Genomic DNA, 16,731 nt, shown 5'->3' with positions numbered 1-16,731 from the left:
GCGGGCGTAGTTCACAGCAAATGTTTTTAACTAAAGCCTGGAATATGGAAAACAGAAAAACTAAAAAAGCTAGTGCTTTAGTCTCATCTGAAATTCTGTGGCTTTCCTAGGTTCTCTTCTGACCCAGGCATCTTGTTGCCTCGCTCCACGAGCTCTGTCACGTGACTCTTTCAGACTGCCCACCCCTGGGTGCACAGGCATCTTATAAGCAGTATAATGGCAGAATTTTAAGCCGAGTTGAGAATTTCTTTTAGTAGAAATTTCAAGCATTATTTTTGACTACTACATACTACTGACCAGTTGGTGAAATTGAACATCTGTCACTCAGAAGAAATAAATCAAGGAGAACCTGAGGTTCATGTGCTTCTGAGCTGCTGTGGATGGCCCTGGCTCTCTTGACCACTCTTCTGAGTAGGATGTCACTGAGATCCCTCAAATGGAGCCTCCTGCTGCTGTCCCTCCTGAGTTTCCTTGTGATGTGGTACCTCAGCCTGCCCCACTACAGTGTGATAGAACGTGTAAACCAGATGCACTTCTAGGAGTATGAGCCAGTTTACAGACAAGACTTTTGCTTCACACTTCGAGAGCCTTCAAACTGCTCTCATCAAAGCCCATTTCTTGCCATCCTGGTGACCTCACACCCTTCAGATGTGAAAGCCAGACAGGCCATTAGAGTTACTTGGGGTGAAAAAAGTCTTGGTGGGGATATGAGGTTCTTACATTTTTTTTACTAGGTCAGCCAGCTGAAAAGGAAGACAGAGTATTAGCCCTGTCCTTAGAGAATGAACACGTTTTTTATGGTGACATAATACGGCAAGATTTTTTAGACACGTATAATAATCTGACCTTGAAAACAGTTTTAACATTCAGGTGGGTAACTGAGTTTTGCCCTAATGCCAAGTATATCATGAAGACAGACACTGATGTTTTCATCAATATTGGAAACTTAGTGAAGTATCTTTTAAATGTAAACCATTCAGAGAAGTTTTTCACAGTTTATCCTTTAATTGATAACTATTCCTATAGAGGATTTTACCAAAAAGCCCATATTTTATACCAAGAATAACCCTTCAAGGTGTTTCCTCCCTACTGCAGTGGGTTGGGTTATATAATGTCCAAAGATTTGGTGCCAAGAATCTATGAAATGATGAGTCACGTAAAACCCATCAAGTTTGAAGATGTTTATGTTGGGATCTGTTTGAGTTTATTAAACGTGGACATCCATATTCCAGAAGACACAAACCTTTCCTTTTTATATAGGATCCATTTGGACGTCTGTCAACTCAGATGTGTCATTGCAGCTCATGGCTTTTCTTCCAAGGAAATTATCACATTTTGGCAGGTTATGCTAAGGAATACCACATGCCATTATTAATTTGACAAAAGCCGAGAGAAAGACAGGATACTCTGTGGAAAGTATTAAAATTACTATAAAATGTCTGTTGGAAAACTCATGGGAAGGTCACTGTGTTGAGTTACACTTTGGGCTCATGAAGAGCCCAAAGACGGGACTGGAGGGTCACACTTTCATTTACCTAGACAAAAACTAAGGCCCTTTAAAGGTGATTGTAAGAGGAATTAAACACCTTATAAAGGAATGGGGGATTTTTGTTAATAAAACTAATAGGGACTAATAGCTCATTAGTCCCTAACAATGAAGCGATGTGGAGCTCTACTCACTGAGCAGCCTATTCTGTTAAGGTTTTTGTGTATATCTGAGATGGATTACCAGTTTTTAAAAATGCATAGTTCTGTATAAAAAACTAAAGTTACACTGAACAAAATTTCATCTGTTTTGGTCATTCAGAAGGTACTTCAAGATGTTACAGTATTTCACAGTTACGAATTACTATTTAATATTACTTAGGACTTCCTGGTGTTTGAATGTTATGGTTGTTTGAATACTGTATAAAGAGAATAGTGAATCACTCTTTTCCATTTGAACTTTTCCCCAGTTTCTTCACTGATGAGTTTTTTTCATAGCTCCATTAATGTAAAGTCATTGGTCCTTATTGCATATCAGTAATCTCTTGGACTTCGATAAATATTTTATTGTGGTAATACAGAGAAGAATTAAAGCAAAAAGATCTGAAAAAAAAAACTACAGTACTTTCTGAGTAAAGGCATTTTGGAAGGTAACGCTGATAGCTTCACCCCCCAAAGCACAACCATGAGTATCTCTTGGTCTGTTTCCTTCCAGTCTTGGTTTGGTTTTGTTTTGTTTTGTTTTTGGTCTCTTGTCATATTGTTTCCTTTTCCCCCCACATTTTGTATCATTGCATCTCTCATTTGTTATAAGTGTCTTCCCACTAACTTTTATCTTTTCTGAATATAATTTAATGACTCTCTTATAGTCCACTGTGACTGTGTATCATTTATGAAGTAATTTCTTTATACAAATGCTTTTTAAAAAGGTACGAATGCATGTTACTTAAATAGTTAACCTTCAAAATAAATTTTCAGGTAACATTTACTTTAACGGGATATTTTCTAATATAGTTCCAATACTTCAAAGAACTAAAATATTGTGATCATGTTCTAATACATGTTTATTAAAGGGTAAATTGCTTCAGAGTAAAAATAGGTACGTGGTCTATGTTGAGATGGTTGTTGATTAAGTTAGGTATTTGGATAGGGAAAAATGTATGTATCATTTTCTTATTGGGGGCAGGGAAAAAGCATTGAATTCTCTTTAAAAAGTTTTATTATTGAAGTACAGTTGAAAAAACATTACATTTTTTACTCTGGTTTTTAATCTTTTAAAAATTTTCTTGAATATATACTGAGAGAAATTAAAGGAAGAAAGATGTGAGTCCACATTACATTGTCTTTTGGATTGTGACTCCTTTAAGGATTCGCATGGTGGATAAAAATATATTACTTCTGTTTACTTGTAACCTTGCTTTCTGACAGTTGGAAGAAGAAAGCTGTGGTTACATGGCTGTTTGACATTAAAAATCTGGTCATATATGTGGTCATTTTTTTTTCCTTTTGCCGTGTCATCTTTAGACACATACATAATTTTGTTGAAGGGGATGTGGTATAACTTTTCCTATAGATGGATCTAGCTGTAGTTGGTCAAGTTTATTTTCGTAGTAGCACCTGTGAAATGACTGTTGGCTTTAATTTACGGCTGGGTTTCTCAACCTCAGCCCTGTTGACATTTGGGGCTGCACAGTTACGTTTGTGGGGCTGTCTGCATTCCAGAGTGTTTGGCAGTGTCCTGACCTTGACCTGCCAGGAGCAGGACTGCTCCTCTCCGGTAGTGACTCCGAGGGCATCTCCCTACGTTGCCAGATGTTTCCAGGGGGCAAAACGGACCCCTGTTGAGAACCACTAATTATAGCACTCCTTTCCAGTTGTTGGTTTTTTTTTGGTGTTGACCAGTTATATATTATGTTCACATTTTCAGAGGAATCACTCCTTTTTCTGTTATTTTAAAGTATTGTTTGAATGGTAGTAATTTCCCCAGACATAGCATGCATCCTGTAATTTATAGCAACTTTTAATCCAAGGCAGTTCTCTGTTTTCCCATTAATGACTATTAAAAGAAGAAAAAGTATAATTTTGAAGAGCTATAGATGAAAGTCTAATGTTTTCTTCTATAACTTAGCACAAACTAAAAATACTACACATTGTAAGAAATATACCAATTTTAAAAATAGGAATAAGAATCATACTGTACTATATAAGGGTTGTGATAAGAGGAAGCGCCTTGGATGGCTCAGTCAGTTAAGCATCTGACTCTGGACTTTGGCTCAGGTCATGATCCTCACAGTTTGTGAGTTCAAGCCCCATGTCAGACTCTGTGATAACAGTGCAGAGCCTCCTTAAGGTGGGGAGAGTAGGAGAGCAAGTGAGCGAGTGTGGGGTGCAAGATGGGAAGAGGGAGGAAAGAAGGAAGAAGGGGGAGAGGGAGAGGGGGAGAGAGAGAGAGAGAGGGAGGGAGAAGGAGAGGGAGAGAGAGAGAGAGAGAGAGAGAGAGAGAGAACGAACGAACCCTAAGCAGGCTCCGTGTCAGCAGAGCCACAGAGCTCAATGCTTCTGTGGGGCTTGGTCCCACAACCCTGGCATCATGACCTGAGCCAAAATCAAGAGTCGGATGCTCAACCAACGTAGCCACCACAGAATCTCTCCCTCTCCCTCTCCCTCTCCCTCTCCCTCTCCCTCTCCCTCTCCCTCTCCCCCTTCTTCCTTCTTCCCTCCCTCTTCCCATCTTGCACCCCACACTCGCTCACTTGCTCTCCTACTCTCCCCACCTTACACCCCACTCTCTCTCAAATTACAGAAGCAGCAGCAGTAGCAGCAACACGTAAAGAAGAGTTGATAGAATCAAAATGTCTGATCTGCTGTCTTGGTAGAGCAGACTATTTTTGTGCTTCATTGTTAGACATAGGTGACCACACTCAGGTTTTTGCAATTGTTTAGGAGTTGGGTGTCATCCTGGCTAATCGACATGGCTGTGAGAGCGGCCTGAGCACTGTAAGGAGAGTAAGGAAGCATTCAGCAAAAGTAATGGTAGGGTCTTCTATGTTTCTTCCAGGTCTTCTTCCTTCTGGAAGAGCTTTCACCTGCCTGAACCATAGTACAGGCCAGGATTATCCATGTTTTAAGCAAAATATTAATACTCATTATTCCTGTATTTAATCAGAATTAACATTTGGTTCACATGAAATATAAACCTTTTACGTAATTTTCTTCCTTGTTCAGTAACTACAGCGTTCACAGAAACAGCACTTCTGTGAGGGCTCTGCCGCTGCTGACAGTGTACTGGTGTGATCTTGTGAATGGGACGTTGGGGGTTGTCTCTTCCTCCCGATGGTCTGAACTGAAATTTCATGTGTATACATATCACGTGACAAGCTGTGCCGTGATACGTGAATTTTCTTTGTAAATTTGGGTTTGAACGCTTCCGTCTTTTCATTGGTTATTTAGAAGGGGTAATTGTTTATTTACTTGCCTTCTAGGTCAGCATGACGGGCCGCTGCCCAGGCAGCACGCTGGCTTGTTGCCAGAGTCTCTGATCTGGGCCTATGTTGTGCAGCTGAGCTCGGCTCTGCGCACCATTCACACAGCAGGCCTGGCGTGTCGAGTTATGGACCCGACCAAGATTCTGATAACTGGCAAAACAAGGTACTGCCATTTTGAGTTTTGGCTTCTTTATTGAGCATTTAACCTATGACACTTTAGTAAACAAGGCCTGATGATTTGTTTAATTCTACCTTTTCGTATATTCCATCCAGAAGAACTGCTGTGACTGAGTTCATTTGTAAGTTTTTTATAAAACATGTTGATTTCTTAATAATAAAACGCGTGGTTATTAACCAAGAATCTTAAGAGTTTGGGACGTATGTATAGTTAGGATTGGTGGGGGTGGTCCTCAGATTGTAGCATGAAACAGAATTCCCTGGAGGGCTCACTCATAAGCATGCGTCCCTGGGCTCTACTCCCAGAGTGTCCATTCAGTAAAACTGATGTGGGGCCTGAGAGCTCATATTTCCAAGTTCTCAGGTGGTGCTGGTGATACAAAGTTCAGTAATACAGCCCTTGACCTCAGCAGAGTTTTCCTGGAGTTGCTGTAACTTTGAGAGCTCTCTTGGACAGTGTAACATAAAGAGCTCGAGATCTGGTGCCTGGTCACCATCGTACCCTGAGTCTCTTAGTTGCTATCTGTAGGATCCTGAGCAAATTCTGTAACTTCTGTGCGTTCAGCAACCTTAGAAGACTGTTATTATGTCTACTTTTCACATTTATAAGGTACCTGTCTCATAAGTTTATTGAGAGGATTAAATGATTAATACATGTAAAATTGAATGATTAATACATGTGAATGGTGCCTAATAACATCCTCTGCAAATGTTAGAAAGCTAATTAGATCTCTTTTGTGAATCACTAATAAAAGAAGCGGCTTGGTGTGGTGAAAAGACCACTCGCCTGGTAGTCAGAGATGTGAGTAATGGTCCTGGCTTTATCAGTTACTGACTTCTATACCCATAGGCCTGTCGCTTGGTATCTGAGCCGTGATTTCCTCATCTCTAAAATGGTGTTTTATAGAGGTTATTATTAGGGTGGGATAGGGGGTTAGACTGAGATTCTTCCTAATATAAGAAATGTTAGACTTCTTAAAAATCTCACTTTAATAATTTTCTTTAAATTCTTTGGTCTTTAAAGGTTGCGAGTAAATTGTGTTGGAGTTTTTGATGTTTTAACATTTGATAACAGTCAGAATAATAATCCATTGGCATTAATGGCTCAGTACCAGGTGAGTAACAATGAACATGGGTACTTAATAACTTAAGGCTTGATTTTTTTTTTAAGACAACTTTTATTTATTTGAAAGTGGGGGTTTTAAGTCTAGATTTCAGTTTATTCTCGGGGTGTCTCCATGTCAGCTTTGAGCATGTATTTCTGAATCACTGCGATGTGTGTAGTGTAGAGCCCTTACAAGTGGGAATGCAGAGAGTTAATGACAGTGTCAAAGACCAGCTGTTCAAAGGAAGATGTGTGATCAGAAAAGTTGTCCTCAACACAGATTAAAACAGATTAATTAGTGAATAAATTATATTAAATGACATTTTACTTTTTTATCATTTGTTTAATGGGTTAAATCACAGCTGTTATTTTTACTTTTAGATATTGTCCCAATACCAATCCACACATCTTAGAAATATTGTCAAAGGAATATTGTTGTATTGACATTTTCTAAATAATTTTTCTTTTGCATACTCACTTCTTGTACATGATCAGAATCTGGCTCTAATCTGGTCCTCATACTAGTATAGATTTAGGCCCCTTTATGTTCGTAGTCTTAGCTGTTCATTTCATACTTCTTGATGACTATAAGGTGTGAGAGTAAGAAGCAGCCTCCACAAGGCAGGTTAAGTGTGGCTGCTTTGGCCTTGATTGCTCTGTGCAGGTGATGTGTGAGCCAAGTGAATATTCCGGATCACTCCATCTGTATTGCATACTTCACGTGTTTGGGTGGATATGCAGCTCCCATTTTAAGACAGTATTATTAATTCTTTCTGTGTTAACAAGTTTACTAACCGATAGAGGTTTGATGCAAAGCAGAATCTCTTAATTACATGGAAAGACCAGGAGAAAAACACTTTACCTTTTCATTGCCCTTCTCATTTCAACTTCTTTAAATCTTAGAAAAATTTTAATTGGCTTTATTATAAGCCAAAATTTCTGAACAAAAAGGAACCCTAACCCTAACCCTAACCCTAATGAGTAGAGTCTAAGGAGTGCATAGTGATCCAATCCCTGCATAAGCCTCTTCCTTTGCTGATGAGCCAGGGGCAGTGCAGCCCCCAGGACTTAGAGCCACACCCATCACGCTGAGTTGTCTGGTCCTGTGTGGACTCCACACACCGTCCTCCCACCCCTCCTGCCCAGCGAAACTGGCCGCTGCCAAGCAGTCCTGGTTGGTAGCGCCATCTAGTGGGCAGCGCTAAAAAGAATCTGACCCCTTTTTTCTCCCAACAGCAGCTTGCTTCTGCCTGAGGGCTTGCTCTGCTCCCTCTTTCTTATCTAGGTGGTGGTTCTTAGGTGGTGGTTCTTAGCTCCCTTCCTTCTTGTCTTCTGTCTTACACCTAGTGCCTAACTAATTTGCTCTGAAAAGTTTTCTTCTTGATCTCTGTGCTTCTAAAAGACACTAAGTATGGACTGTTAAAATACCAGTCATCTTCATATCTAGGAAAAATTTTGAGGAGAAATTAGACATTATTTAGAACCAGTGTCATCTAACTCTCTTGCAAGAATCTGGAAACCCCCATATCCACATTAAAAAATGAAACACCTTACAGTTTTTTTTTTTATACAAGTTCAGCCTTATACGATCTCATTCTTCTTTCTTCTGAATAGAGTTTCTTTTTTAAAAAATTACTAGTATAAGACTGCCTTGATTTTGGTTTTCTCTGAGTACCATAGCACTATTATCCCCCCCCTTTTTTTTTGCAAATATACATCATTTCAGTTACATTAGTGATTGTGTAGTTACCTCGAAAAACTCTTTTTAAGAAAAAGTAATCCCAGAGTTCCAAACAAGCAACTCTTAAGCATTTGGGGCAACTGATTGGTAAGTTAGGAACTGCCTTCATTCATAAACTCAGGCTACTATCCACCAGTTGTCACCTTCCCTTTATTTTCCAGCAATAAAGGATATCTCAGATTTTCTTTTTTTTTCCCCTTAATTTTTGGGGGAGGGGTGGGTTATATATGTGTGGAAGATTTTTCACATCGCTTATAGTAAGTAAAGGAGAGAATTAAAGATAGTCCCAAATGGGGGATTGTGATTTTACAGAGAAGAGGGGACGTGAGAAAGGAGTGCATTGTTTCTTGTAGTCTATTTTTCATAGTCTGTTTCAGACACGTGAATAGAGACTGACTTTCAGTAAAGTGGACATAAGTAGAGCCATAGATAGAATCAGAGAAAAATCAAGAAATCAAGAATCAGGAAGAAACTGAAAATGAGTGGGGGGAAACCTCCAGAATTCAACAAATGGGGGGAAAAACCAGATGGAGGTAAGAAGCAAAATAACAAATGGAAAACTATTTAGCTGGCAAATAAGGAAAGGAGAGTCATTGAGCTTTTATGATGTTAAACTCTCTCAATTAAGCAGGACGTCATTAACTGCTTATTTAAGAACAATATCAGTTCTCATTTAATCTGGATTCTGTGGCATGGGGACTCTGTTTCTAAAAGTGGGCATTCCCAGCTTGAGTCAGCTTAGGAAAGGTGGTGGGAACATCAGAATCAGATGTTCTTATTTTAAAAACCCATCCAGTCCTTCAGCTGTCTTGGACTTTTGTTTTCCTGGCTCATTATAGGGAATACTGGAATGTTCTAGGTGGGAGGTTTAGTTATAGCATCAATTCAGGGTGGAGCTAAACTGAAAACTCTGTTGTTTTAAGGATTGGGAGGCTGTGTGTTGGTCATGCTGCTCAAATACTTGATAAATAATAGCAACTTTCAGTTTGCTGAGGCTATTGGATTGAAAACTCTTAAGAGAAATTTACATTTAGCATGGCATGTACTGATTTCTCTTGACCAGGATTTTTATGGTTTCATACTATAACTTGATCTGGAGAATGATGGAGGGGAATCCTTCTCGAGGTCATTCATGGCAGTGCCCTTCAGAGAATAGAAATGATCTTAACAGGAGTAGTGCTCCCTCCCGTGCCACTGCTTCTCCTCCCTTTCTGGGCTCCTAACTCTGTACCACAAATGGAGTTTTAAACAGTTTCTTTGACATGAATCCTTGGTGTCTCTTATCCCAATAGGTTCAAAGTAGTTTTCCTAATCAGTTTTTCCACTGATTACAGGATCTCATGTTCAAAGATTCACAATGCTAGAATTGAAAGAATTTTTGAATTTGAACTTTTTAATGTTATTTTAGTAAAGAGGCTTGACTTCTTTATACTTTATTATTTGGGTAAAATGTTAAGGATAGCTGTTTAGTGCTAAAGTTTCATTAGTGACTGACTGTCTTGAAATATTCACCTATTTTGTGACTATACAGTTTATATACATTCCACGAAAACGCTGGTCCTCAGCCCTGACTCCATTATCAGAACTGTTGTGGAAACACTGAAAATGCTCATACCTCAATCTTAACCCAGACTAGAACACCAGAACTGGGGCACAGGGATGGCTGCAGGGTGATTTCTTTTGGTTTTTTTTAAGCTCCTCAGGTGATTTTAATGTATAACTAGTTTTGAAAACTCCTTTTACTAGACCAATATTTGGTAAATGTGTCCAGTATTTGAGCTCAGATCTCAGATTTTGAAGATTTATAGAAGTTTTCTGTTAAAATTACTTCAAATGATTTTAACTCAGAGCTCTTCCACTTATAGGCATAAAAAGAGCAAGGGCCCCTTGGGATAGCCATTCTGTTTCCTGGAGTTAGGATAGGTAATAGGTGGCTTACCTCAGTTTAGCCAGCTGTCTTTGAAAGTCCTTTTAGAATGAAAGCCTCAGAGTGGTAAATCTTAAAAAATGGATGGATGGGTGGGTGGGTGAGTGGATGGATGGAGAAAGCAGGCAGGCAAGCAAGCAGGTGGTTAAAGAGCTCAAAGATCTATTATAATGTGAGTAAAAATGGTCTGTTTGGAAACAAGGGCAGATGGAGTGTTGGGGTTTGCAGCATTTTCAGTGTTCTAAAGAACACACTCTGAAATCGGGTAATAGTTATGTTACATTCTGAATAAGGGAGTAACTTTTCAAAAAGAAGAAACTCCCACTGTACTTTGGGCATAATAGAAAGTGAGAGAGGGGCATATTATAAATTGTACTGAGCATAGTAAGGGGAATGTATAGTAACCAGCCTTAATAAATACGCATGTCAGGTTTATCTAAATAAAAATTTTTTAAAAATTTAAAGCAGCAGTTCTGTAGTTGGCATACGAGCTGCTTAGAATGGAGCCTTGGAGCTACATTTATCAGAATTAGCTGGGGGCTCTCCAGATGTTGGGCCCGCTCACCCAGACTTCCTGCGTACACATCTCGGGTGGAGAGGCTCAGAAAGCCTCTTAAAGCCCCCAGGTGACTCTGCATGCCAGTATTTGAGAACCCTGTGCTGGAGTCTGCAGCTTCTTTGTAAGGGTGCTTTTTCCAGGCAGTCAGTAGTGTCACTGTGTGAAATTTGTACCTATAAAATAAAAATTAAAAGTTATATTTATTCTTCCATGTCAGCAAGCAGATCTGATATCATTAGGAAAAGTTGTGTTGGCTTTGGCTTGCAACTCTTTGGCAGGAATTCAGCGAGAAAATTTACAGAAAGCCATGGAACTGGTGACAATCAACTACTCCTCTGACCTGAAGAATCTGATTTTGTAAGTTTTAATGTACGATTGAACATATATAATGGTCATATGAGATAAGACAGAGTTTTTCCATACGGGCCTTTTAATACTGATTTTATTTTAGTTTCTACTGTTCAGAATCAGGCAACACACAGTTAACCGACATTTAATTTCTTTATTTTTAGTGTTAAGTGTATGTTTCTTTGAATAAATTCATAAACCTGTGTGTTTATGTTATTGATGTTTTAATAACTGTTTGGCCAAAGGGTACCCATTAAAGTTGCATTGGTATTCACTAGCTACATATGACTTTTTAAATTTAATTAAAATACAGTAAAATAAAAATTAAACTAAATCTGTTCTTTACTTGTACTAGCCCCATTTCAAGAGCTCAAGCTACATGCGGCTTCTGGCTAATACATCCCATCATTTCAGAAAGTTCTGTCAGGCGGTGCGGCTCTGGGGAGTGGCGGTCACCTGTGAGCTGTCCAAGACAAGCCTTGGGGCAGTCCGGTCACAGCCTCCCTGGCCAGAGCATCCGTTATGGCAGGCGTGCGAGTAAGACCCTAGTGTCTCCAGACTGCCAGGAAGTCCTTGAGAGTAGGTTTGAAGTGAGCCTGACTTAGGAGAAGCCCACCAGGGACTGCTGTCGGCACAGGAGGCTTCTCCCGAAGAGGTCCAACGTTGGGCAACTCCAGAGGGTGCACCGCCATCGTTCTTACTGTAATTATGTTATTGTGAGAACAGATGCTACGGTATCTCTTGAAATGGTTTCCGTTGTGTTCTAGAAGCAGTAAGAGCACATTGGTCCTTTTCAGTGTCTTAGTTTTCAGCTATTCCTTCTGATTTTTCTGTGTAGTCTGGGATGATTTCGTTTCTTTTTGGACTAGCCCTGGATATGGAGCTGGGGGCTACAGGATGGGGCGCCCGCTTGTACTTTGTTACACTGGCATGAGTGTCCTGCTCATGACAGAGCACTGGAAGCCAGTGACTCCCTGGTTCTATTAAGAATCAGACGATTTCTCTTCCAGATGAAAATATTTGTTTCATATATTTTCACAGCAGTGATTCCTAGCCTTAGTTTGCAACATCTCAAAGTAGTAGTCTCATAACTTTCTTTTTAAAGAATTGAGTGTAAAGGATGTACAAACTAGCTGTGCATTAATAATTGTCAAACCTGGGCCATGGGTACATGGACTTTCATTATACGGTTTTCTCTACTTTTATGATGTTTGAAATTTTCCTTGATGAAAGGTAAATTAAAAAGCCATAGTTTCCTACTAAGTAACAACTTTATAGAGCAGTAAACCATTTTTCAGCCACTTTCAAACTGATTTGAGTGAATTTTCCCAATAACCTTACAAATTAGCTCCAATTAGAGATGACAAAGCTGAGGCCTAGAGAGGTAAAGTGACTTGCCAAAGTCACAAAGTTTGTAATAACTTTAAGCAGTTAAATGTAAACATGTCAGTAATTACAGATAAATAGCTAAGACCTAGATTATCAACAGGCGTGTTTTTATTCAACAGCAGAATGTCTATTCTGCGCCAGGCCCTGAAGACACCTTGAACGAGGTGAACTAAATCCCCCAACTTCTGGAGCTTCCACCTCAATGGGGAGGAAGCAGCACGCATGTAAGCAAGGATGACATTTGCAGGCAGTGGTTTGTCCTGGAAGAAAATGAGATAGAACGAGAAGCAGAGAGGGCCAGAGCGGGGGCTCTTGTAACAGGAGTGGTTAGGAAGCAGCTCCCCCGCGAGCATAGGCGGGCACAGGTCCCAGTGATCCTCATCTTCTAGCAGGCCGCTTTTCAAAACATACTTGTTGTTGTTGTAGTTTTTTTCCTCAGAAGAAATGGAATTGGTCTCCTCTGATCCATGTTAGTGCGTGGTGATTTCTGGAAATAAATACACAGTGACAGCTGGTGAATGATGTGTAGAGCAGAGGGCACCTTTCCAGACAGTTGGAGCCTTGTTTGATTTATCAAAATCGACACACGTTATTTGGGTTTTTTTCAATGTTTATTTTTGAGAGAGAGAGAGACAGAGTGCGAGCAGGTTTAGCACAGAGAGAGGGAGACATAGAATCCGAAGCAGGCTCCAGGCTCTGAGCTGTCAGCACAGAGCCGGACATGGGGCTCAAGCTCATGAGACATGAGATCATGACCTGAGCAGACGTCGGGAGCCACCCAGGCACCCTGACACAGATTATTTTGAAGATCAGTGGAGAAAATCTCTTCACCTACAACTACTCCCTATTTCAACCCTCCGAAAAAGCTTGTAACAGTCTTTTCATGTCCCACTGTAGTAAGGAAGGGTTTGAGAATGCAAATGGTTAAGTGTAACCCTACTCAACTTTTACTTTCTTATTTTCATAATAGCAGAAATGTAGAGAAAGAGGCATGTTAATAGTTTCTTCCATGGGCCCTTAAAGGTTTCCAGAGAAATCATTAAGCCTTAAAAGTGAAGTTGACTTGATGAAAAAATGTTTTCCAAATTGTATACACCAGTGTGATGGCAGCAGAGATAGCTGTGTGCTTGGGGGTTGTGTTGTTGTCATTTTAATTGCACACTTAATATTCAGGTGATTCTTTATTTATGCTAGGTATTTGTTGACTGACCAAAATAGGATGCGAAGTGTAAATGACATCATGCCCATGATTGGTGCTCGATTTTATACTCAGTTGGATGCTGCTCAAATGAGAAATGATGTCATAGAGGAAGACCTTGCAAAGGTAAAGAGTTAAAAGAGCTATATACAATCACATCTGCATGTATAAAGAGTAGAGAACATAGTAATTTTTATGCTGAATTGGCTAAGACTGCAGATATTTTTTTAATTTTTTACAAAATATTTTAAATTTCTTATGTCCTCTAGGCATTTGTGGGTTTTTTGTTTGGCTTTGCTACAGTTGACAGAATCTTGATTTTTTTTCATGTAAGTTACTTTAACCGTTCTTAAAAATGGCCAGCTGTGCAATCTTCTTGAGTATTAATATCGAGTGAGATGGACATGTCACATTCAAAATGCTTACCAAAAGGTGGGGATATTCAGATTTATGGTTTAAAGGTAATATTGGTGTAGAATACCAGTTTTATAAAATTTTGCTTTTATAGCTGGAATATTAATGTTCTCTTTCTTTTTAAAATGTCTTATAGGAGGTTCAAAATGGAAGACTGTTTAGGCTTCTAGCAAAATTGGGAACAATCAATGAAAGGCCGGAGTAAGGATTTACAGTATTTTATAATATAATTTCAATCAAGTGCACTAACAAGAATGAGTATACCTTATTCTTACTGGTTTTATTTGGGAAAAGAGAAAAATTCTCATGTGAAGTGACCTTAAGCCTGTTGTTAGCTGTTGGGATGCTGTTTTTTAACATTAGCCTAAAACTAGTTGTTCTTAGGGATTTCACACACATACACACATACAGAAAAGATACTGTTACACATCTCCATTGCGATTTGTACATGAGGGAACATTTTATGACTCTCAGTATTGCCTTCACCCTGTTTCCTTTTTGAAGCTTGGGTCAGTTCAGTTTACTTTAGTCAGATTACAGATTTCAAACCTAACTGTTGCATGTCTTTTATCTTTCGTTTAAGAGCATTATATAAATAATATATGTAGCTGTCATATCAGTGACATTGGAAAGGCTTTACCACCCTATGTTGTCATTTAGTTCCGACTCATTTGTAAGTTAAAGTTTATCATCTGTTCAAGAAAGGAGAGTTGATGTCTGCTAAATAGTAACTGTCGAAGACAGGTCAGACAGTATCATAGCTCCTGTCACTGTAGTAGAAGTGCTGTTTCAGGAATGTCACCTCTGTTAATAGAAACAGGTGACACATAAATACTGCTTCATGGAGTTGTTTTGTTTTTTAGTTTAGGTTTTTACCACAAAATTCATTTATCTTTCTTCACAAGTTACAAAACTCAATTAGTATTTTCCCTGATAATTTTTCTAAATGAGAAGATGACATTAAAAAAAAAAAGAAAAACTAGAAAACCTTTTAGTTGTTTCTTCTGGCATTTACCTCTTTATTTAAAGATAATTTATGATACTATTTCTTGATTTTTCTTTTCAAGTATTTAACTCAGCTAATGACTTTGTCCTATCTTTCATACCCCCCTTCCTTAACCAAACACACACACACACACACACACAGGAAGACATACACACACACACACTCTACCATTTAACCCGTAAGTTTTGAGTTAAATCTTTTATTCAGTGTTGACATTGGTATAACAAGGTAAATACTGCTCATACCTGCACCACGCACCACATAGTAAACCATGTCTATATTCCTTTCTTTTGTATTTTGTTTTTTGATTTTTGTTTTCCTGGGATTAATAGTTGCCTTATTGTAGAACTCTAATAAGCAAATGAAAAAATATTGACTGCCAATTCATTCCAGACTCTTTCCATATGGTCAGAAACACCTTTCCATATGGTCAGAAATCGGTAAGCTATTAGTTCCTTTTTTCCCTCCCCTGAGAGCTTGCCCCTGGAGCCTCTGTCCTGTCCTCTCTGGGCTGGTTGTGCTTTACCCCTGCTCACACTCACACTTATGAGCTGGAGCCTCCCTTCACTGTTATCCTGGGAGTTCTCCTTGACTCTCCCTTTGTGTTGGATACCCCGTTTCTTGCTTTTTTCCTTCATTTATTCTTTTGATTTATTGGAGCACATCCTCCTATAGCTTCCCGAGAAAGGTGAGGATTTTGAGTCTCTGTAAGTCTGAAAATCTCTTTATTCTGTTTTTTCACATATTGACCGTATAATTGGGTATAAAATTCTAGGCTGTCCTTGAAAAATTTTATTATTAATTTTGAATAGATTAATATGAACCAATTTTTTAAAAAGTAGAAAAGGGTTTGCAGTGGAAAGAAATCTCTCATACATGTAACATCCAGTCTCACTATTTTCTCCCATGAATCTTTATTTTATATTCTTCCTGAGTTATAATGATACATTCTTAATTCCTTTCACCCCCTCCCCACTTTTTAATACATACAGATTGTAAACCGTGCAGTGTTCTGTATGTTTTTGAAACTCCTTTTGTTCAGATATGTTTAGTGTATACCAAACATTATTCCAGGCGTTTACAAATATGACCTAACTCAATCCTCACAACCACCTTGTGATACAGGTCCTATTAGTATTCTCATATAACAGAGGTATTTGGGCATAGAGATGTGAAATGCCTTTTCCAAGGTCACATGATGAGTGAGTATATGAGCCAGAATTCAAATCCCGACAGTGGGGCTCCACAGTCCGTGCTCTTAACCACTATGCTCTGCCTCCGTAATTTATAGCATATACTGTCCATTCTGTGGATGCGCTGTAATTTATTGCTCTAGTTCCTTATCAGTAGGCATTGGAGTTGTTTTTACCACTCTGCGAGTGTAATCAGTGCTGCGGGGACTGACTTCTGCATACTTAACTTTCCGTTTGCATAAACGTAGGCCCAGTTGTGATCGTTAAGTCTGTGGGCATGTGACCACGAACCTGTGCAGCCAGCTTTTTACCAGCAGTATTTCTTCAAACTTGTGGGGTTTTGCCCACCTGGTGGATGAGAAGTTGAATCTCAGTGCAGTTTTATTTTGAATTTACTCTTAATGAGCATGTTGCCTATCATTTTTATGTTTTTAATTTATTTTCTGTTTCCTTTTCTGTCTGTTCCTGTTGTTGGCTCATTTTTATTTTAAGTTGAATTGTCTGTCATTTTCATGTACAGGAGCTGGAGAGATTTGTTCTTTTTGATCATTTTCTTTTTAATTTGTCATTTTTCTTTTGACTCTGCTCAATTTTTTCCCCCCATGCAGACATTTATATAGTAGTGTAATTGACCAAACTGCTTTTATCCTTTTGGATTTTGAATCATAGATAGAAAGGCCTTTTCTACAGGAATTTCCTCATTG

At 39.0% G+C, this 16,731-nt stretch overlaps 1 protein-coding gene and 1 pseudogene across 4 annotated transcripts in view; both read left to right on the top strand.

Moving 5' to 3' along the window:
• PAN3 (poly(A) specific ribonuclease subunit PAN3) overlaps positions 1-16,731 on the top strand; it is a 130,215-nt gene that overhangs the window by 103,496 nt on the left and 9,988 nt on the right. For all 4 annotated transcript variants that reach the window (XM_029936910.1, XM_029936908.1, XM_029936907.1 and 1 more), the window contains 5 exons: positions 4,968-5,133; positions 6,172-6,262; positions 10,697-10,836; positions 13,411-13,540; positions 13,965-14,029. In XM_029936910.1, coding sequence (XP_029792770.1) covers positions 4,968-5,133; positions 6,172-6,262; positions 10,697-10,836; positions 13,411-13,540; positions 13,965-14,029 — 592 coding nt within the window. The remainder of the gene's footprint in view (positions 1-4,967; positions 5,134-6,171; positions 6,263-10,696; positions 10,837-13,410; positions 13,541-13,964; positions 14,030-16,731) is intronic.
• On the top strand, positions 9-2,707 carry LOC115289616 (annotated as a pseudogene).

Source organism: Suricata suricatta, chromosome 4 (genome assembly GCF_006229205.1).
Source record: "Suricata suricatta isolate VVHF042 chromosome 4, meerkat_22Aug2017_6uvM2_HiC, whole genome shotgun sequence".
NCBI classification, from domain to species: Eukaryota; Metazoa; Chordata; class Mammalia; order Carnivora; family Herpestidae; genus Suricata; species Suricata suricatta.
Note: the sequence above shows the minus strand (reverse complement) of the source record. Positions and strands in the feature narration are given on the sequence as shown.